This window comes from Cucurbita pepo, chromosome 20 (assembly GCF_057944985.1).
Source record: "Cucurbita pepo subsp. pepo isolate OVF chromosome 20, ASM5794498v1, whole genome shotgun sequence".
In the NCBI taxonomy this organism is placed as follows: Eukaryota; Viridiplantae; Streptophyta; class Magnoliopsida; order Cucurbitales; family Cucurbitaceae; genus Cucurbita; species Cucurbita pepo.
Genome location: NC_141817.1, coordinates 5,684,811 through 5,707,599, shown reverse-complemented (window position 1 = coordinate 5,707,599; position 22,789 = coordinate 5,684,811). Strand labels below are relative to the sequence as shown.

Sequence of the window (22,789 nt, the reverse complement as noted above, 5' to 3'; positions counted from 1 at the left end):
GTTGTACTTTTCGAAATATATATGATGGTTAAATGTTTGAAGGAAGTCTTGTGTCCTGAACAATGTAACGTTTTTAGTACCTCGACGTTATAAAATAAAATGATTTTGCTCTTGTTTTTTCGTTTCAGATTTGAATTCTGAATAAGACAATGTAAGGGTAAGGACTATTATTAAAAAGACCAGTTACTTAAAAAAACAAAACAAAACAAAACAAAACAAAATCTTTAACCATAAAAAATATCTAACTCCCCTCTCTATTGGTAACCCTAAACAAATCATTTACCATTAGAAATTTTCGAGACAAAATCGATAAGTCAGATCGAATGTCCTAACTACATTCGTTGGATATCGCACGGATCCATCAATATTGTGAAAGAAGAATTGACATTAGAGGGGACAAATCCAGTGAGTCGCATCCTTAAATCTATCTTTTTCGTCAATGGTGTACATTCGGTTGCAATTTTTAGATCAGTCTTGAAAGACATTAGGTTTTAGATTAGAAAATTAAGTGACAAGTATTAATATGTATTCTAGGAATTCACACTTAATATCAAATTATCTAACTATTTATCTCCATTTCTTAACTGTTCCACCGTACTTAGCTCTACGAAAAATGTCGCTAATCCTAGAAAAATTAAATATCAAAAGTAGCTAAATGTTCTAGGAGTTTACTCTACAAGAACTTATAAAAATTGGCCAAAATTCGTGGTAAATAAGGGCAAAAAAACGACAAAAATCGCAAAAGAGAGAAGATAAAAACAAAACTTTGTGTCCATAAATGCTCTGTTTCGTGTTTTCAAGTCCTAAAATATTTGTTGCTCGCGAGTTGAGCTTGGTCGAGTTGAGATACTTTCTTAGACCTAACTCAGTTATTTGGATCATAAACTTATTCAACCCCAACAACCCTTGTTAAACAATTAAATCTTTTGATTTTTATGTTTAGAATGATATCTAAGAAGAAGAATGGATACGAAGCTTTTTGGAAATGGCAAATGGTGCCCCATGTTGAAGCTTTGGACCGGAATTTGAAACTTGGATCCGGCAACTGATTCCCTTGACATTCCTCTGCATCACTGTGATATGGCTACATTACCAACTTGTCATGAATTGCTTCTAGGAGTGAAATTTGTCCGCACAAATCAACACGGTTCCTTTTAGCATTTTTTTTTTTTCCCTTACTCAGATGTCCCCTAAGATGTAACCTCGTACCTAGAATTTGGACCGGGATTTGTAATCCAAATTTGGCACCCGATGGCCCCCACAAATCCCTTTGCATCTTCAATGATATGGTCATATTATTTACTTGTTTTGAATTGCCTCTAACAATGAAAAGTAATTCAAAAGTTAGGCATGTTTAGTTTGGAGCAATCTTATGTTAGGGGACCTCTTGAAATTTTCTTAATAATCATTTGTGTAAAGACAAAGTACCGCTAAAAATATTTCATCGAGTTTGAAATTTCTTCCTACCCTCCACCCATAAAATTTTTCTAACATTGAAATCAATGTATGCTCGAAGTCCATCTTGTAATAGAAACTTCATTTGTACAAGGCTCCCATTAATTCGTGGCCGTAAATTATGTTTCCTTCCAGAAAAAGTACTTCGTTGGATTTGGCCAATGCCTGGTTTCTTTGAGATTCAACTGTTCGTAGGCGAGTGAGAGAGATATTGCAACACAACCATTAATGAACAACTTAGCGAAACAATAAACAACGTTTAGTTATCAATTACGTTTGGATTAAGAGAGGGAGATGGAACCATAACTTCGGTTGGTTCCATCCCAACTTGATTTCTATTCTTCAATTGGCATTATTAAATACATAAAGGTTCCAAATCTAAAACGAAATATCATTGTCTCTCACTAGTTTTCAAGCAATATACATAAAAAAAGAAAAGAAAGCAAGGGCATCATGAGTACGATCCAATCGAGTTTCTTGATTGCTACAATCTTGATGCTATTATTGTTAGATTTTACCGTCGATGCTCAATCTAGTGCCGATGTTGTTTTTCCTTTGAAAAGATATGGTAACATAGTGCCTGGTACTGACATCACGAAGGTAAATATACAGTATGAACATCAATATTATCACTAGTTGAGTTGATCAATTGTTTGCTAATTTTTGTTACTTGTGTCATGTAGGCTTTAGCAAATGCATGGAAGGATGCATGCACGTCCAATCGTTCTAGTGCGATTGTTATTCCGGGAGGGATATTTAAAGTAAAGGAAGGGATATTTAAAGGACCTTGTACTAGCCCAATTGACTTTCAACTTGGAGGAACATTGCAGGCACCAAAAAGCCTTCAGGGAGATAATTGGATTACTTTTGAACATATTGATAGATTGACATTATCGGGTGAAGGAGTTTTTGATGGCCAAGGAAAGGCAGCTTGGAAAAAGAATGATTGCCATAAACGCATAAATTGTGCCCAACTCCCCATTGTAAGCAATATGCCTTCCGCTTTCCTTCTCAATCTCGTGCATCTTGTTGTTTTTAGATGTCTTCTCTAATCTTCTAATATTTATAATTTGGTACACTGTTCTTCATTTTCTAGAGGATAATCTTTTAACAAAATAAAAAATGAAAGAACAAAAATCAGGTAAAGAAGTGAAATTGTTTTCGATTTTATTGGGTTCTGTTAAAATTTTTGGCTTCATTACTTACGCTCACATAATATTATTTGATTATACAAAATGTTTAGAGTCTGAGGTTCAACTTCATCACCAATTCAATCGTGAAGAGAATAACGTCACTTGATAGCAAGAACTTCCATATCAACGTCCTCGGCTGCAACAACCTCACATTCCATAATATCAATATAACTGCACCAGAAAACAGTCCCAACACTGATGGAATACACATCGGTCGATCAAATAGGATCGCAATCACAATGTCCAAAATTGCAACAGGAGATGATTGCATTTCTCTTGGAGATGGAAGCAAACAAATTAACATCACCAACGTGACATGTGGGCCAGGACATGGCATAAGCATCGGAAGTCTTGGAAGATACACTAACGAAGAGCCCGTTGAAGGTGTCAACGTAAAGAACTGCACGATGATTAACACCACTAATGGTGTCAGGATCAAAACGTGGCCAGCTTCTGCTGCTAGCGGCACCGCCACCGATATGCAGTTTTTGGACATTATAATGGTCAATGTTAGCAACCCTATTCTAATAGACCAAGAGTATTGTCCGTGGAATCAGTGCAATCGGAAGGTATTGATCGCATTCTCAAAGCTTTGATTGATTTTGCCACTATTATAACTTTCACAAATAAACCACTTACACAAATTTGTTGTCTCATTTTGATTTTCAGATTCCTTCGAAAATTAAGATTAGTAAAGTGAGCTTCAAGAACATTAGAGGAAGTTGTGCAACTCCAGTGGCAATCAAACTTATTTGCAGCCGTCACTTACCATGTGACGAAGTAAAAGTCGGTGACATTGACCTCACTTACAATGGAATAAAAGGTCCTATTACATCTCAATGCACGAATGTGAGACCCATCATTTCAGGAAAACAGAACCCTAAAATCTGTTCATCTCCTTATGTTGTCCCATGAATTGTTGATTGCCATAGTACTTCAAACTAACCGATAACCTTAATTAAAAGAAGACAGCTCTATCCATTTTAATTTCTCTGTCTTTTGAGTTTCTTTTGTTGTACTTTTCGAAATATATATGATGGTTAAATGTTTGAAGGAAGTCTTGTGTCCTGAACAATGTAACGTTTTTAGTACCTCGACGTTATAAAATAAAATGATTTTGCTCTTGTTTTTTCGTTTCAGATTTGAATTCTGAATAAGACAATGTAAGGGTAAGGACTATTATTAAAAAGACCAGTTACTTAAAAAAACAAAACAAAACAAAACAAAACAAAATCTTTAACCATAAAAAATATCTAACTCCCCTCTCTATTGGTAACCCTAAACAAATCATTTACCATTAGAAATTTTCGAGACAAAATCGATAAGTCAGATCGAATGTCCTAACTACATTCGTTGGATATCGCACGGATCCATCAATATTGTGAAAGAAGAATTGACATTAGAGGGGACAAATCCAGTGAGTCGCATCCTTAAATCTATCTTTTTCGTCAATGGTGTACATTCGGTTGCAATTTTTAGATCAGTCTTGAAAGACATTAGGTTTTAGATTAGAAAATTAAGTGACAAGTATTAATATGTATTCTAGGAATTCACACTTAATATCAAATTATCTAACTATTTATCTCCATTTCTTAACTGTTCCACCGTACTTAGCTCTACGAAAAATGTCGCTAATCCTAGAAAAATTAAATATCAAAAGTAGCTAAATGTTCTAGGAGTTTACTCTACAAGAACTTATAAAAATTGGCCAAAATTCGTGGTAAATAAGGGCAAAAAAACGACAAAAATCGCAAAAGAGAGAAGATAAAAACAAAACTTTGTGTCCATAAATGCTCTGTTTCGTGTTTTCAAGTCCTAAAATATTTGTTGCTCGCGAGTTGAGCTTGGTCGAGTTGAGATACTTTCTTAGACCTAACTCAGTTATTTGGATCATAAACTTATTCAACCCCAACAACCCTTGTTAAACAATTAAATCTTTTGATTTTTATGTTTAGAATGATATCTAAGAAGAAGAATGGATACGAAGCTTTTTGGAAATGGCAAATGGTGCCCCATGTTGAAGCTTTGGACCGGAATTTGAAACTTGGATCCGGCAACTGATTCCCTTGACATTCCTCTGCATCACTGTGATATGGCTACATTACCAACTTGTCATGAATTGCTTCTAGGAGTGAAATTTGTCCGCACAAATCAACACGGTTCCTTTTAGCATTTTTTTTTTTTCCCTTACTCAGATGTCCCCTAAGATGTAACCTCGTACCTAGAATTTGGACCGGGATTTGTAATCCAAATTTGGCACCCGATGGCCCCCACAAATCCCTTTGCATCTTCAATGATATGGTCATATTATTTACTTGTTTTGAATTGCCTCTAACAATGAAAAGTAATTCAAAAGTTAGGCATGTTTAGTTTGGAGCAATCTTATGTTAGGGGACCTCTTGAAATTTTCTTAATAATCATTTGTGTAAAGACAAAGTACCGCTAAAAATATTTCATCGAGTTTGAAATTTCTTCCTACCCTCCACCCATAAAATTTTTCTAACATTGAAATCAATGTATGCTCGAAGTCCATCTTGTAATAGAAACTTCATTTGTACAAGGCTCCCATTAATTCGTGGCCGTAAATTATGTTTCCTTCCAGAAAAAGTACTTCGTTGGATTTGGCCAATGCCTGGTTTCTTTGAGATTCAACTGTTCGTAGGCGAGTGAGAGAGATATTGCAACACAACCATTAATGAACAACTTAGCGAAACAATAAACAACGTTTAGTTATCAATTACGTTTGGATTAAGAGAGGGAGATGGAACCATAACTTCGGTTGGTTCCATCCCAACTTGATTTCTATTCTTCAATTGGCATTATTAAATACATAAAGGTTCCAAATCTAAAACGAAATATCATTGTCTCTCACTAGTTTTCAAGCAATATACATAAAAAAAGAAAAGAAAGCAAGGGCATCATGAGTACGATCCAATCGAGTTTCTTGATTGCTACAATCTTGATGCTATTATTGTTAGATTTTACCGTCGATGCTCAATCTAGTGCCGATGTTGTTTTTCCTTTGAAAAGATATGGTAACATAGTGCCTGGTACTGACATCACGAAGGTAAATATACAGTATGAACATCAATATTATCACTAGTTGAGTTGATCAATTGTTTGCTAATTTTTGTTACTTGTGTCATGTAGGCTTTAGCAAATGCATGGAAGGATGCATGCACGTCCAATCGTTCTAGTGCGATTGTTATTCCGGGAGGGATATTTAAAGTAAAGGAAGGGATATTTAAAGGACCTTGTACTAGCCCAATTGACTTTCAACTTGGAGGAACATTGCAGGCACCAAAAAGCCTTCAGGGAGATAATTGGATTACTTTTGAACATATTGATAGATTGACATTATCGGGTGAAGGAGTTTTTGATGGCCAAGGAAAGGCAGCTTGGAAAAAGAATGATTGCCATAAACGCATAAATTGTGCCCAACTCCCCATTGTAAGCAATATGCCTTCCGCTTTCCTTCTCAATCTCGTGCATCTTGTTGTTTTTAGATGTCTTCTCTAATCTTCTAATATTTATAATTTGGTACACTGTTCTTCATTTTCTAGAGGATAATCTTTTAACAAAATAAAAAATGAAAGAACAAAAATCAGGTAAAGAAGTGAAATTGTTTTCGATTTTATTGGGTTCTGTTAAAATTTTTGGCTTCATTACTTACGCTCACATAATATTATTTGATTATACAAAATGTTTAGAGTCTGAGGTTCAACTTCATCACCAATTCAATCGTGAAGAGAATAACGTCACTTGATAGCAAGAACTTCCATATCAACGTCCTCGGCTGCAACAACCTCACATTCCATAATATCAATATAACTGCACCAGAAAACAGTCCCAACACTGATGGAATACACATCGGTCGATCAAATAGGATCGCAATCACAATGTCCAAAATTGCAACAGGAGATGATTGCATTTCTCTTGGAGATGGAAGCAAACAAATTAACATCACCAACGTGACATGTGGGCCAGGACATGGCATAAGCATCGGAAGTCTTGGAAGATACACTAACGAAGAGCCCGTTGAAGGTGTCAACGTAAAGAACTGCACGATGATTAACACCACTAATGGTGTCAGGATCAAAACGTGGCCAGCTTCTGCTGCTAGCGGCACCGCCACCGATATGCAGTTTTTGGACATTATAATGGTCAATGTTAGCAACCCTATTCTAATAGACCAAGAGTATTGTCCGTGGAATCAGTGCAATCGGAAGGTATTGATCGCATTCTCAAAGCTTTGATTGATTTTGCCACTATTATAACTTTCACAAATAAACCACTTACACAAATTTGTTGTCTCATTTTGATTTTCAGATTCCTTCGAAAATTAAGATTAGTAAAGTGAGCTTCAAGAACATTAGAGGAAGTTGTGCAACTCCAGTGGCAATCAAACTTATTTGCAGCCGTCACTTACCATGTGACGAAGTAAAAGTCGGTGACATTGACCTCACTTACAATGGAATAAAAGGTCCTATTACATCTCAATGCACGAATGTGAGACCCATCATTTCAGGAAAACAGAACCCTAAAATCTGTTCATCTCCTTATGTTGTCCCATGAATTGTTGATTGCCATAGTACTTCAAACTAACCGATAACCTTAATTAAAAGAAGACAGCTCTATCCATTTTAATTTCTCTGTCTTTTGAGTTTCTTTTGTTGTACTTTTCGAAATATATATGATGGTTAAATGTTTGAAGGAAGTCTTGTGTCCTGAACAATGTAACGTTTTTAGTACCTCGACGTTATAAAATAAAATGATTTTGCTCTTGTTTTTTCGTTTCAGATTTGAATTCTGAATAAGACAATGTAAGGGTAAGGACTATTATTAAAAAGACCAGTTACTTAAAAAAACAAAACAAAACAAAACAAAACAAAATCTTTAACCATAAAAAATATCTAACTCCCCTCTCTATTGGTAACCCTAAACAAATCATTTACCATTAGAAATTTTCGAGACAAAATCGATAAGTCAGATCGAATGTCCTAACTACATTCGTTGGATATCGCACGGATCCATCAATATTGTGAAAGAAGAATTGACATTAGAGGGGACAAATCCAGTGAGTCGCATCCTTAAATCTATCTTTTTCGTCAATGGTGTACATTCGGTTGCAATTTTTAGATCAGTCTTGAAAGACATTAGGTTTTAGATTAGAAAATTAAGTGACAAGTATTAATATGTATTCTAGGAATTCACACTTAATATCAAATTATCTAACTATTTATCTCCATTTCTTAACTGTTCCACCGTACTTAGCTCTACGAAAAATGTCGCTAATCCTAGAAAAATTAAATATCAAAAGTAGCTAAATGTTCTAGGAGTTTACTCTACAAGAACTTATAAAAATTGGCCAAAATTCGTGGTAAATAAGGGCAAAAAAACGACAAAAATCGCAAAAGAGAGAAGATAAAAACAAAACTTTGTGTCCATAAATGCTCTGTTTCGTGTTTTCAAGTCCTAAAATATTTGTTGCTCGCGAGTTGAGCTTGGTCGAGTTGAGATACTTTCTTAGACCTAACTCAGTTATTTGGATCATAAACTTATTCAACCCCAACAACCCTTGTTAAACAATTAAATCTTTTGATTTTTATGTTTAGAATGATATCTAAGAAGAAGAATGGATACGAAGCTTTTTGGAAATGGCAAATGGTGCCCCATGTTGAAGCTTTGGACCGGAATTTGAAACTTGGATCCGGCAACTGATTCCCTTGACATTCCTCTGCATCACTGTGATATGGCTACATTACCAACTTGTCATGAATTGCTTCTAGGAGTGAAATTTGTCCGCACAAATCAACACGGTTCCTTTTAGCATTTTTTTTTTCCCTTACTCAGATGTCCCCTAAGATGTAACCTCGTACCTAGAATTTGGACCGGGATTTGTAATCCAAATTTGGCACCCGATGGCCCCCACAAATCCCTTTGCATCTTCAATGATATGGTCATATTATTTACTTGTTTTGAATTGCCTCTAACAATGAAAAGTAATTCAAAAGTTAGGCATGTTTAGTTTGGAGCAATCTTATGTTAGGGGACCTCTTGAAATTTTCTTAATAATCATTTGTGTAAAGACAAAGTACCGCTAAAAATATTTCATCGAGTTTGAAATTTCTTCCTACCCTCCACCCATAAAATTTTTCTAACATTGAAATCAATGTATACTCGAAGTCCATCTTGTAATAGAAACTTCATTTGTACAAGGCTCCCATTAATTCGTGGCCGTAAATTATGTTTCCTTCCAGAAAAAGTACTTCGTTGGATTTGGCCAATGCCTGGTTTCTTTGAGATTCAACTGTTCGTAGGCGAGTGAGAGAGATATTGCAACACAACCATTAATGAACAACTTAGCGAAACAATAAACAACGTTTAGTTATCAATTACGTTTGGATTAAGAGAGGGAGATGGAACCATAACTTCGGTTGGTTCCATCCCAACTTGATTTCTATTCTTCAATTGGCATTATTAAATACATAAAGGTTCCAAATCTAAAACGAAATATCATTGTCTCTCACTAGTTTTCAAGCAATATACATAAAAAAAGAAAAGAAAGCAAGGGCATCATGAGTACGATCCAATCGAGTTTCTTGATTGCTACAATCTTGATGCTATTATTGTTAGATTTTACCGTCGATGCTCAATCTAGTGCCGATGTTGTTTTTCCTTTGAAAAGATATGGTAACATAGTGCCTGGTACTGACATCACGAAGGTAAATATACAGTATGAACATCAATATTATCACTAGTTGAGTTGATCAATTGTTTGCTAATTTTTGTTACTTGTGTCATGTAGGCTTTAGCAAATGCATGGAAGGATGCATGCACGTCCAATCGTTCTAGTGCGATTGTTATTCCGGGAGGGATATTTAAAGTAAAGGAAGGGATATTTAAAGGACCTTGTACTAGCCCAATTGACTTTCAACTTGGAGGAACATTGCAGGCACCAAAAAGCCTTCAGGGAGATAATTGGATTACTTTTGAACATATTGATAGATTGACATTATCGGGTGAAGGAGTTTTTGATGGCCAAGGAAAGGCAGCTTGGAAAAAGAATGATTGCCATAAACGCATAAATTGTGCCCAACTCCCCATTGTAAGCAATATGCCTTCCGCTTTCCTTCTCAATCTCGTGCATCTTGTTGTTTTTAGATGTCTTCTCTAATCTTCTAATATTTATAATTTGGTACACTGTTCTTCATTTTCTAGAGGATAATCTTTTAACAAAATAAAAAATGAAAGAACAAAAATCAGGTAAAGAAGTGAAATTGTTTTCGATTTTATTGGGTTCTGTTAAAATTTTTGGCTTCATTACTTACGCTCACATAATATTATTTGATTATACAAAATGTTTAGAGTCTGAGGTTCAACTTCATCACCAATTCAATCGTGAAGAGAATAACGTCACTTGATAGCAAGAACTTCCATATCAACGTCCTCGGCTGCAACAACCTCACATTCCATAATATCAATATAACTGCACCAGAAAACAGTCCCAACACTGATGGAATACACATCGGTCGATCAAATAGGATCGCAATCACAATGTCCAAAATTGCAACAGGAGATGATTGCATTTCTCTTGGAGATGGAAGCAAACAAATTAACATCACCAACGTGACATGTGGGCCAGGACATGGCATAAGCATCGGAAGTCTTGGAAGATACACTAACGAAGAGCCCGTTGAAGGTGTCAACGTAAAGAACTGCACGATGATTAACACCACTAATGGTGTCAGGATCAAAACGTGGCCAGCTTCTGCTGCTAGCGGCACCGCCACCGATATGCAGTTTTTGGACATTATAATGGTCAATGTTAGCAACCCTATTCTAATAGACCAAGAGTATTGTCCGTGGAATCAGTGCAATCGGAAGGTATTGATCGCATTCTCAAAGCTTTGATTGATTTTGCCACTATTATAACTTTCACAAATAAACCACTTACACAAATTTGTTGTCTCATTTTGATTTTCAGATTCCTTCGAAAATTAAGATTAGTAAAGTGAGCTTCAAGAACATTAGAGGAAGTTGTGCAACTCCAGTGGCAATCAAACTTATTTGCAGCCGTCACTTACCATGTGACGAAGTAAAAGTCGGTGACATTGACCTCACTTACAATGGAATAAAAGGTCCTATTACATCTCAATGCACGAATGTGAGACCCATCATTTCAGGAAAACAGAACCCTAAAATCTGTTCATCTCCTTATGTTGTCCCATGAATTGTTGATTGCCATAGTACTTCAAACTAACCGATAACCTTAATTAAAAGAAGACAGCTCTATCCATTTTAATTTCTCTGTCTTTTGAGTTTCTTTTGTTGTACTTTTCGAAATATATATGATGGTTAAATGTTTGAAGGAAGTCTTGTGTCCTGAACAATGTAACGTTTTTAGTACCTCGACGTTATAAAATAAAATGATTTTGCTCTTGTTTTTTCGTTTCAGATTTGAATTCTGAATAAGACAATGTAAGGGTAAGGACTATTATTAAAAAGACCAGTTACTTAAAAAAACAAAACAAAACAAAACAAAACAAAATCTTTAACCATAAAAAATATCTAACTCCCCTCTCTATTGGTAACCCTAAACAAATCATTTACCATTAGAAATTTTCGAGACAAAATCGATAAGTCAGATCGAATGTCCTAACTACATTCGTTGGATATCGCACGGATCCATCAATATTGTGAAAGAAGAATTGACATTAGAGGGGACAAATCCAGTGAGTCGCATCCTTAAATCTATCTTTTTCGTCAATGGTGTACATTCGGTTGCAATTTTTAGATCAGTCTTGAAAGACATTAGGTTTTAGATTAGAAAATTAAGTGACAAGTATTAATATGTATTCTAGGAATTCACACTTAATATCAAATTATCTAACTATTTATCTCCATTTCTTAACTGTTCCACCGTACTTAGCTCTACGAAAAATGTCGCTAATCCTAGAAAAATTAAATATCAAAAGTAGCTAAATGTTCTAGGAGTTTACTCTACAAGAACTTATAAAAATTGGCCAAAATTCGTGGTAAATAAGGGCAAAAAAACGACAAAAATCGCAAAAGAGAGAAGATAAAAACAAAACTTTGTGTCCATAAATGCTCTGTTTCGTGTTTTCAAGTCCTAAAATATTTGTTGCTCGCGAGTTGAGCTTGGTCGAGTTGAGATACTTTCTTAGACCTAACTCAGTTATTTGGATCATAAACTTATTCAACCCCAACAACCCTTGTTAAACAATTAAATCTTTTGATTTTTATGTTTAGAATGATATCTAAGAAGAAGAATGGATACGAAGCTTTTTGGAAATGGCAAATGGTGCCCCATGTTGAAGCTTTGGACCGGAATTTGAAACTTGGATCCGGCAACTGATTCCCTTGACATTCCTCTGCATCACTGTGATATGGCTACATTACCAACTTGTCATGAATTGCTTCTAGGAGTGAAATTTGTCCGCACAAATCAACACGGTTCCTTTTAGCATTTTTTTTTTTTCCCTTACTCAGATGTCCCCTAAGATGTAACCTCGTACCTAGAATTTGGACCGGGATTTGTAATCCAAATTTGGCACCCGATGGCCCCCACAAATCCCTTTGCATCTTCAATGATATGGTCATATTATTTACTTGTTTTGAATTGCCTCTAACAATGAAAAGTAATTCAAAAGTTAGGCATGTTTAGTTTGGAGCAATCTTATGTTAGGGGACCTCTTGAAATTTTCTTAATAATCATTTGTGTAAAGACAAAGTACCGCTAAAAATATTTCATCGAGTTTGAAATTTCTTCCTACCCTCCACCCATAAAATTTTTCTAACATTGAAATCAATGTATGCTCGAAGTCCATCTTGTAATAGAAACTTCATTTGTACAAGGCTCCCATTAATTCGTGGCCGTAAATTATGTTTCCTTCCAGAAAAAGTACTTCGTTGGATTTGGCCAATGCCTGGTTTCTTTGAGATTCAACTGTTCGTAGGCGAGTGAGAGAGATATTGCAACACAACCATTAATGAACAACTTAGCGAAACAATAAACAACGTTTAGTTATCAATTACGTTTGGATTAAGAGAGGGAGATGGAACCATAACTTCGGTTGGTTCCATCCCAACTTGATTTCTATTCTTCAATTGGCATTATTAAATACATAAAGGTTCCAAATCTAAAACGAAATATCATTGTCTCTCACTAGTTTTCAAGCAATATACATAAAAAAAGAAAAGAAAGCAAGGGCATCATGAGTACGATCCAATCGAGTTTCTTGATTGCTACAATCTTGATGCTATTATTGTTAGATTTTACCGTCGATGCTCAATCTAGTGCCGATGTTGTTTTTCCTTTGAAAAGATATGGTAACATAGTGCCTGGTACTGACATCACGAAGGTAAATATACAGTATGAACATCAATATTATCACTAGTTGAGTTGATCAATTGTTTGCTAATTTTTGTTACTTGTGTCATGTAGGCTTTAGCAAATGCATGGAAGGATGCATGCACGTCCAATCGTTCTAGTGCGATTGTTATTCCGGGAGGGATATTTAAAGTAAAGGAAGGGATATTTAAAGGACCTTGTACTAGCCCAATTGACTTTCAACTTGGAGGAACATTGCAGGCACCAAAAAGCCTTCAGGGAGATAATTGGATTACTTTTGAACATATTGATAGATTGACATTATCGGGTGAAGGAGTTTTTGATGGCCAAGGAAAGGCAGCTTGGAAAAAGAATGATTGCCATAAACGCATAAATTGTGCCCAACTCCCCATTGTAAGCAATATGCCTTCCGCTTTCCTTCTCAATCTCGTGCATCTTGTTGTTTTTAGATGTCTTCTCTAATCTTCTAATATTTATAATTTGGTACACTGTTCTTCATTTTCTAGAGGATAATCTTTTAACAAAATAAAAAATGAAAGAACAAAAATCAGGTAAAGAAGTGAAATTGTTTTCGATTTTATTGGGTTCTGTTAAAATTTTTGGCTTCATTACTTACGCTCACATAATATTATTTGATTATACAAAATGTTTAGAGTCTGAGGTTCAACTTCATCACCAATTCAATCGTGAAGAGAATAACGTCACTTGATAGCAAGAACTTCCATATCAACGTCCTCGGCTGCAACAACCTCACATTCCATAATATCAATATAACTGCACCAGAAAACAGTCCCAACACTGATGGAATACACATCGGTCGATCAAATAGGATCGCAATCACAATGTCCAAAATTGCAACAGGAGATGATTGCATTTCTCTTGGAGATGGAAGCAAACAAATTAACATCACCAACGTGACATGTGGGCCAGGACATGGCATAAGCATCGGAAGTCTTGGAAGATACACTAACGAAGAGCCCGTTGAAGGTGTCAACGTAAAGAACTGCACGATGATTAACACCACTAATGGTGTCAGGATCAAAACGTGGCCAGCTTCTGCTGCTAGCGGCACCGCCACCGATATGCAGTTTTTGGACATTATAATGGTCAATGTTAGCAACCCTATTCTAATAGACCAAGAGTATTGTCCGTGGAATCAGTGCAATCGGAAGGTATTGATCGCATTCTCAAAGCTTTGATTGATTTTGCCACTATTATAACTTTCACAAATAAACCACTTACACAAATTTGTTGTCTCATTTTGATTTTCAGATTCCTTCGAAAATTAAGATTAGTAAAGTGAGCTTCAAGAACATTAGAGGAAGTTGTGCAACTCCAGTGGCAATCAAACTTATTTGCAGCCGTCACTTACCATGTGACGAAGTAAAAGTCGGTGACATTGACCTCACTTACAATGGAATAAAAGGTCCTATTACATCTCAATGCACGAATGTGAGACCCATCATTTCAGGAAAACAGAACCCTAAAATCTGTTCATCTCCTTATGTTGTCCCATGAATTGTTGATTGCCATAGTACTTCAAACTAACCGATAACCTTAATTAAAAGAAGACAGCTCTATCCATTTTAATTTCTCTGTCTTTTGAGTTTCTTTTGTTGTACTTTTCGAAATATATATGATGGTTAAATGTTTGAAGGAAGTCTTGTGTCCTGAACAATGTAACGTTTTTAGTACCTCGACGTTATAAAATAAAATGATTTTGCTCTTGTTTTTTCGTTTCAGATTTGAATTCTGAATAAGACAATGTAAGGGTAAGGACTATTATTAAAAAGACCAGTTACTTAAAAAAACAAAACAAAACAAAACAAAACAAAATCTTTAACCATAAAAAATATCTAACTCCCCTCTCTATTGGTAACCCTAAACAAATCATTTACCATTAGAAATTTTCGAGACAAAATCGATAAGTCAGATCGAATGTCCTAACTACATTCGTTGGATATCGCACGGATCCATCAATATTGTGAAAGAAGAATTGACATTAGAGGGGACAAATCCAGTGAGTCGCATCCTTAAATCTATCTTTTTCGTCAATGGTGTACATTCGGTTGCAATTTTTAGATCAGTCTTGAAAGACATTAGGTTTTAGATTAGAAAATTAAGTGACAAGTATTAATATGTATTCTAGGAATTCACACTTAATATCAAATTATCTAACTATTTATCTCCATTTCTTAACTGTTCCACCGTACTTAGCTCTACGAAAAATGTCGCTAATCCTAGAAAAATTAAATATCAAAAGTAGCTAAATGTTCTAGGAGTTTACTCTACAAGAACTTATAAAAATTGGCCAAAATTCGTGGTAAATAAGGGCAAAAAAACGACAAAAATCGCAAAAGAGAGAAGATAAAAACAAAACTTTGTGTCCATAAATGCTCTGTTTCGTGTTTTCAAGTCCTAAAATATTTGTTGCTCGCGAGTTGAGCTTGGTCGAGTTGAGATACTTTCTTAGACCTAACTCAGTTATTTGGATCATAAACTTATTCAACCCCAACAACCCTTGTTAAACAATTAAATCTTTTGATTTTTATGTTTAGAATGATATCTAAGAAGAAGAATGGATACGAAGCTTTTTGGAAATGGCAAATGGTGCCCCATGTTGAAGCTTTGGACCGGAATTTGAAACTTGGATCCGGCAACTGATTCCCTTGACATTCCTCTGCATCACTGTGATATGGCTACATTACCAACTTGTCATGAATTGCTTCTAGGAGTGAAATTTGTCCGCACAAATCAACACGGTTCCTTTTAGCATTTTTTTTTTCCCTTACTCAGATGTCCCCTAAGATGTAACCTCGTACCTAGAATTTGGACCGGGATTTGTAATCCAAATTTGGCACCCGATGGCCCCCACAAATCCCTTTGCATCTTCAATGATATGGTCATATTATTTACTTGTTTTGAATTGCCTCTAACAATGAAAAGTAATTCAAAAGTTAGGCATGTTTAGTTTGGAGCAATCTTATGTTAGGGGACCTCTTGAAATTTTCTTAATAATCATTTGTGTAAAGACAAAGTACCGCTAAAAATATTTCATCGAGTTTGAAATTTCTTCCTACCCTCCACCCATAAAATTTTTCTAACATTGAAATCAATGTATACTCGAAGTCCATCTTGTAATAGAAACTTCATTTGTACAAGGCTCCCATTAATTCGTGGCCGTAAATTATGTTTCCTTCCAGAAAAAGTACTTCGTTGGATTTGGCCAATGCCTGGTTTCTTTGAGATTCAACTGTTCGTAGGCGAGTGAGAGAGATATTGCAACACAACCATTAATGAACAACTTAGCGAAACAATAAACAACGTTTAGTTATCAATTACGTTTGGATTAAGAGAGGGAGATGGAACCATAACTTCGGTTGGTTCCATCCCAACTTGATTTCTATTCTTCAATTGGCATTATTAAATACATAAAGGTTCCAAATCTAAAACGAAATATCATTGTCTCTCACTAGTTTTCAAGCAATATACATAAAAAAAGAAAAGAAAGCAAGGGCATCATGAGTACGATCCAATCGAGTTTCTTGATTGCTACAATCTTGATGCTATTATTGTTAGATTTTACCGTCGATGCTCAATCTAGTGCCGATGTTGTTTTTCCTTTGAAAAGATATGGTAACATAGTGCCTGGTACTGACATCACGAAGGTAAATATACAGTATGAACATCAATATTATCACTAGTTGAGTTGATCAATTGTTTGCTAATTTTTGTTACTTGTGTCATGTAGGCTTTAGCAAATGCATGGAAGGATGCATGCACGTCCAATCGTTCTAGTGCGATTGTTATTCCGGGAGGGATATTTAAAGTAAAGGAAGGGATATTTAAAGGACCTTGTACTAGCCCAATTGACTTTCAACTTGGAGGAACATTGCAGGCACCAAAAAGCCTTCAGGGAGATAATTGGATTACTTTTGAACATATTGATAGATTGACATTATCGGGTGAAGGAGTTTTTGATGGCCAAGGAAAGGCAGCTTGGAAAAAGAATGATTGCCATAAACGCATAAATTGTGCCCAACTCCCCATTGTAAGCAATATGCCTTCCGCTTTCCTTCTCAATCTCGTGCATCTTGTTGTTTTTAGATGTCTTCTCTAATCTTCTAATATTTATAATTTGGTACACTGTTCTTCATTTTCTAGAGGATAATCTTTTAACAAAATAAAAAATGAAAGAACAAAAATCAGGTAAAGAAGTGAAATTGTTTTCGATTTTATTGGGTTCTGTTAAAATTTTTGGCTTCATTACTTACGCTCACATAATATTATTTGATTATACAAAATGTTTAGAGTCTGAGGTTCAACTTCATCACCAATTCAATCGTGAAGAGAATAACGTCACTTGATAGCAAGAACTTCCATATCAACGTCCTCGGCTGCAACAACCTCACATTCCATAATATCAATATAACTGCACCAGAAAACAGTCCCAACACTGATGGAATACACATCGGTCGATCAAATAGGATCGCAATCACAATGTCCAAAATTGCAACAGGAGATGATTGCATTTCTCTTGGAGATGGAAGCAAACAAATTAACATCACCAACGTGACATGTGGGCCAGGACATGGCATAAGCATCGGAAGTCTTGGAAGATACACTAACGAAGAGCCCGTTGAAGGTGTCAACGTAAAGAACTGCACGATGATTAACACCACTAATGGTGTCAGGATCAAAACGTGGCCAGCTTCTGCTGCTAGCGGCACCGCCACCGATATGCAGTTTTTGGACATTATAATGGTCAATGTTAGCAACCCTATTCTAATAGACCAAGAGTATTGTCCGTGGAATCAGTGCAATCGGAAGGTATTGATCGCATTCTCAAAGCTTTGATTGATTTTGCCACTATTATAACTTTCACAAATAAACCACTTACACAAATTTGTTGTCTCATTTTGATTTTCAGATTCCTTCGAAAATTAAGATTAGTAAAGTGAGCTTCAAGAACATTAGAGGAAGTTGTGCAACTCCAGTGGCAATCAAACTTATTTGCAGCCGTCACTTACCATGTGACGAAGTAAAAGTCGGTGACATTGACCTCACTTACAATGGAATAAAAGGTCCTATTACATCTCAATGCACGAATGTGAGACCCATCATTTCAGGAAAACAGAACCCTAAAATCTGTTCATCTCCTTATGTTGTCCCATGAATTGTTGATTGCCATAGTACTTCAAACTAACCGATAACCTTAATTAAAAGAAGACAGCTCTATCCATTTTAATTTCTCTGTCTTTTGAGTTTCTTTTGTTGTACTTTTCGAAATATATATGATGGTTAAATGTTTGAAGGAAGTCTTGTGTCCTGAACAATGTAACGTTTTTAGTACCTCGACGTTATAAAATAAAATGATTTTGCTCTTGTTTTTTCGTTTCAGATTTGAATTCTGAATAAGACAATGTAAGGGTAAGGACTATTATTAAAAAGACCAGTTACTTAAAAAAACAAAACAAAACAAAACAAAACAAAATCTTTAACCATAAAAAATATCTAACTCCCCTCTCTATTGGTAACCCTAAACAAATCATTTACCATTAGAAATTTTCGAGACAAAATCGATAAGTCAGATCGAATGTCCTAACTACATTCGTTGGATATCGCACGGATCCATCAATATTGTGAAAGAAGAATTGACATTAGAGGGGACAAATCCAGTGAGTCGCATCCTTAAATCTATCTTTTTCGTCAATGGTGTACATTCGGTTGCAATTTTTAGATCAGTCTTGAAAGACATTAGGTTTTAGATTAGAAAATTAAGTGACAAGTATTAATATGTATTCTAGGAATTCACACTTAATATCAAATTATCTAACTATTTATCTCCATTTCTTAACTGTTCCACCGTACTTAGCTCTACGAAAAATGTCGCTAATCCTAGAAAAATTAAATATCAAAAGTAGCTAAATGTTCTAGGAGTTTACTCTACAAGAACTTATAAAAATTGGCCAAAATTCGTGGTAAATAAGGGCAAAAAAACGACAAAAATCGCAAAAGAGAGAAGATAAAAACAAAACTTTGTGTCCATAAATGCTCTGTTTCGTGTTTTCAAGTCCTAAAATATTTGTTGCTCGCGAGTTGAGCTTGGTCGAGTTGAGATACTTTCTTAGACCTAACTCAGTTATTTGGATCATAAACTTATTCAACCCCAACAACCCTTGTTAAACAATTAAATCTTTTGATTTTTATGTTTAGAATGATATCTAAGAAGAAGAATGGATACGAAGCTTTTTGGAAATGGCAAATGGTGCCCCATGTTGAAGCTTTGGACCGGAATTTGAAACTTGGATCCGGCAACTGATTCCCTTGACATTCCTCTGCATCACTGTGATATGGCTACATTACCAACTTGTCATGAATTGCTTCTAGGAGTGAAATTTGTCCGCACAAATCAACACGGTTCCTTTTAGCATTTTTTTTTTTTCCCTTACTCAGATGTCCCCTAAGATGTAACCTCGTACCTAGAATTTGGACCGGGATTTGTAATCCAAATTTGGCACCCGATGGCCCCCACAAATCCCTTTGCATCTTCAATGATATGGTCATATTATTTACTTGTTTTGAATTGCCTCTAACAATGAAAAGTAATTCAAAAGTTAGGCATGTTTAGTTTGGAGCAATCTTATGTTAGGGGACCTCTTGAAATTTTCTTAATAATCATTTGTGTAAAGACAAAGTACCGCTAAAAATATTTCATCGAGTTTGAAATTTCTTCCTACCCTCCACCCATAAAATTTTTCTAACATTGAAATCAATGTATACTCGAAGTCCATCTTGTAATAGAAACTTCATTTGTACAAGGCTCCCATTAATTCGTGGCCGTAAATTATGTTTCCTTCCAGAAAAAGTACTTCGTTGGATTTGGCCAATGCCTGGTTTCTTTGAGATTCAACTGTTCGTAGGCGAGTGAGAGAGATATTGCAACACAACCATTAATGAACAACTTAGCGAAACAATAAACAACGTTTAGTTATCAATTACGTTTGGATTAAGAGAGGGAGATGGAACCATAACTTCGGTTGGTTCCATCCCAACTTGATTTCTATTCTTCAATTGGCATTATTAAATACATAAAGGTTCCAAATCTAAAACGAAATATCATTGTCTCTCACTAGTTTTCAAGCAATATACATAAAAAAAGAAAAGAAAGCAAGGGCATCATGAGTACGATCCAATCGAGTTTCTTGATTGCTACAATCTTGATGCTATTATTGTTAGATTTTACCGTCGATGCTCAATCTAGTGCCGATGTTGTTTTTCCTTTGAAAAGATATGGTAACATAGTGCCTGGTACTGACATCACGAAGGTAAATATACAGTATGAACATCAATATTATCACTAGTTGAGTTGATCAATTGTTTGCTAATTTTTGTTACTTGTGTCATGTAGGCTTTAGCAAATGCATGGAAGGATGCATGCACGTCCAATCGTTCTAGTGCGATTGTTATTCCGGGAGGGATATTTAAAGTAAAGGAAGGGATATTTAAAGGACCTTGTACTAGCCCAATTGACTTTCAACTTGGAGGAACATTGCAGGCACCAAAAAGCCTTCAGGGAGATAATTGGATTACTTTTGAACATATTGATAGATTGACATTATCGGGTGAAGGAGTTTTTGATGGCCAAGGAAAGGCAGCTTGGAAAAAGAATGATTGCCATAAACGCATAAATTGTGCCCAACTCCCCATTGTAAGCAATATGCCTTCCGCTTTCCTTCTCAATCTCGTGCATCTTGTTGTTTTTAGATGTCTTCTCTAATCTTCTAATATTTATAATTTGGTACACTGTTCTTCATTTTCTAGAGGATAATCTTTTAACAAAATAAAAAATGAAAGAACAAAAATCAGGTAAAGAAGTGAAATTGTTTTCGATTTTATTGGGTTCTGTTAAAATTTTTGGCTTCATTACTTACGCTCACATAATATTATTTGATTATACAAAATGTTTAGAGTCTGAGGTTCAACTTCATCACCAATTCAATCGTGAAGAGAATAACGTCACTTGATAGCAAGAACTTCCATATCAACGTCCTCGGCTGCAACAACCTCACATTCCATAATATCAATATAACTGCACCAGAAAACAGTCCCAACACTGATGGAATACACATCGGTCGATCAAATAGGATCGCAATCACAATGTCCAAAATTGCAACAGGAGATGATTGCATTTCTCTTGGAGATGGAAGCAAACAAATTAACATCACCAACGTGACATGTGGGCCAGGACATGGCATAAGCATCGGAAGTCTTGGAAGATACACTAACGAAGAGCCCGTTGAAGGTGTCAACGTAAAGAACTGCACGATGATTAACACCACTAATGGTGTCAGGATCAAAACGTGGCCAGCTTCTGCTGCTAGCGGCACCGCCACCGATATGCAGTTTTTGGACATTATAATGGTCAATGTTAGCAACCCTATTCTAATAGACCAAGAGTATTGTCCGTGGAATCAGTGCAATCGGAAGGTATTGATCGCATTCTCAAAGCTTTGATTGATTTTGCCACTATTATAACTTTCACAAATAAACCACTTACACAAATTTGTTGTCTCATTTTGATTTTCAGATTCCTTCGAAAATTAAGATTAGTAAAGTGAGCTTCAAGAACATTAGAGGAAGTTGTGCAACTCCAGTGGCAATCAAACTTATTTGCAGCCGTCACTTACCATGTGACGAAGTAAAAGTCGGTGACATTGACCTCACTTACAATGGAATAAAAGGTCCTATTACATCTCAATGCACGAATGTGAGACCCATCATTTCAGGAAAACAGAACCCTAAAATCTGTTCATCTCCTTATGTTGTCCCATGAATTGTTGATTGCCATAGTACTTCAAACTAACCGATAACCTTAATTAAAAGAAGACAGCTCTATCCATTTTAATTTCTCTGTCTTTTGAGTTTCTTTTGTTGTACTTTTCGAAATATATATGATGGTTAAATGTTTGAAGGAAGTCTTGTGTCCTGAACAATGTAACGTTTTTAGTACCTCGACGTTATAAAATAAAATGATTTTGCTCTTGTTTTTTCGTTTCAGATTTGAATTCTGAATAAGACAATGTAAGGGTAAGGACTATTATTAAAAAGACCAGTTACTTAAAAAAACAAAACAAAACAAAACAAAACAAAATCTTTAACCATAAAAAATATCTAACTCCCCTCTCTATTGGTAACCCTAAACAAATCATTTACCATTAGAAATTTTCGAGACAAAATCGATAAGTCAGATCGAATGTCCTAACTACATTCGTTGGATATCGCACGGATCCATCAATATTGTGAAAGAAGAATTGACATTAGAGGGGACAAATCCAGTGAGTCGCATCCTTAAATCTATCTTTTTCGTCAATGGTGTACATTCGGTTGCAATTTTTAGATCAGTCTTGAAAGACATTAGGTTTTAGATTAGAAAATTAAGTGACAAGTATTAATATGTATTCTAGGAATTCACACTTAATATCAAATTATCTAACTATTTATCTCCATTTCTTAACTGTTCCACCGTACTTAGCTCTACGAAAAATGTCGCTAATCCTAGAAAAATTAAATATCAAAAGTAGCTAAATGTTCTAGGAGTTTACTCTACAAGAACTTATAAAAATTGGCCAAAATTCGTGGTAAATAAGGGCAAAAAAACGACAAAAATCGCAAAAGAGAGAAGATAAAAACAAAACTTTGTGTCCATAAATGCTCTGTTTCGTGTTTTCAAGTCCTAAAATATTTGTTGCTCGCGAGTTGAGCT

General features: G+C 35.4%; 6 protein-coding genes across 6 annotated transcripts; all 6 read left to right on the top strand.

Annotated features, from left to right (window-relative positions):
- Nucleotides 1-944: 944 nt before the first annotated feature.
- Nucleotides 945-3,607, top strand: LOC147786444 (exopolygalacturonase-like). The gene is made up of 5 exons (XM_087120791.1): nt 945-1,041; nt 1,967-2,055; nt 2,139-2,438; nt 2,699-3,217; nt 3,318-3,607. Exons 1-5 carry the CDS (start codon nt 945-947, stop codon nt 3,561-3,563), a joined length of 1,251 nt encoding a protein of 416 aa, XP_086976917.1. The 3' UTR covers nt 3,564-3,607.
- A 997-nt stretch (nt 3,608-4,604) lies between these two features.
- On the top strand, nt 4,605-7,267 carry LOC147786443 (exopolygalacturonase-like). Its single transcript, XM_087120790.1, has 5 exons — nt 4,605-4,701; nt 5,627-5,715; nt 5,799-6,098; nt 6,359-6,877; nt 6,978-7,267. Exons 1-5 carry the CDS (start codon nt 4,605-4,607, stop codon nt 7,221-7,223), a joined length of 1,251 nt encoding a protein of 416 aa, XP_086976916.1. The 3' UTR covers nt 7,224-7,267.
- A 997-nt stretch (nt 7,268-8,264) lies between these two features.
- Nucleotides 8,265-10,925, top strand: LOC147786442 (exopolygalacturonase-like). The gene is made up of 5 exons (XM_087120789.1): nt 8,265-8,361; nt 9,285-9,373; nt 9,457-9,756; nt 10,017-10,535; nt 10,636-10,925. Exons 1-5 carry the CDS (start codon nt 8,265-8,267, stop codon nt 10,879-10,881), a joined length of 1,251 nt encoding a protein of 416 aa, XP_086976915.1. The 3' UTR covers nt 10,882-10,925.
- A 997-nt stretch (nt 10,926-11,922) lies between these two features.
- Nucleotides 11,923-14,585, top strand: LOC147786441 (exopolygalacturonase-like). The gene is made up of 5 exons (XM_087120788.1): nt 11,923-12,019; nt 12,945-13,033; nt 13,117-13,416; nt 13,677-14,195; nt 14,296-14,585. The coding sequence occupies exons 1-5, from the start codon at nt 11,923-11,925 to the stop codon at nt 14,539-14,541; spliced, it is 1,251 nt and encodes a 416-aa protein (XP_086976914.1). The 3' UTR covers nt 14,542-14,585.
- A 997-nt stretch (nt 14,586-15,582) lies between these two features.
- Nucleotides 15,583-18,243, top strand: LOC147786440 (exopolygalacturonase-like). Its single transcript, XM_087120787.1, has 5 exons — nt 15,583-15,679; nt 16,603-16,691; nt 16,775-17,074; nt 17,335-17,853; nt 17,954-18,243. The coding sequence occupies exons 1-5, from the start codon at nt 15,583-15,585 to the stop codon at nt 18,197-18,199; spliced, it is 1,251 nt and encodes a 416-aa protein (XP_086976913.1). The 3' UTR covers nt 18,200-18,243.
- Nucleotides 18,244-19,240: 997 nt separating this feature from the next.
- On the top strand, nt 19,241-21,903 carry LOC147786439 (exopolygalacturonase-like). Its single transcript, XM_087120785.1, has 5 exons — nt 19,241-19,337; nt 20,263-20,351; nt 20,435-20,734; nt 20,995-21,513; nt 21,614-21,903. Exons 1-5 carry the CDS (start codon nt 19,241-19,243, stop codon nt 21,857-21,859), a joined length of 1,251 nt encoding a protein of 416 aa, XP_086976911.1. The 3' UTR covers nt 21,860-21,903.
- Nucleotides 21,904-22,789: the final 886 nt, after the last annotated feature.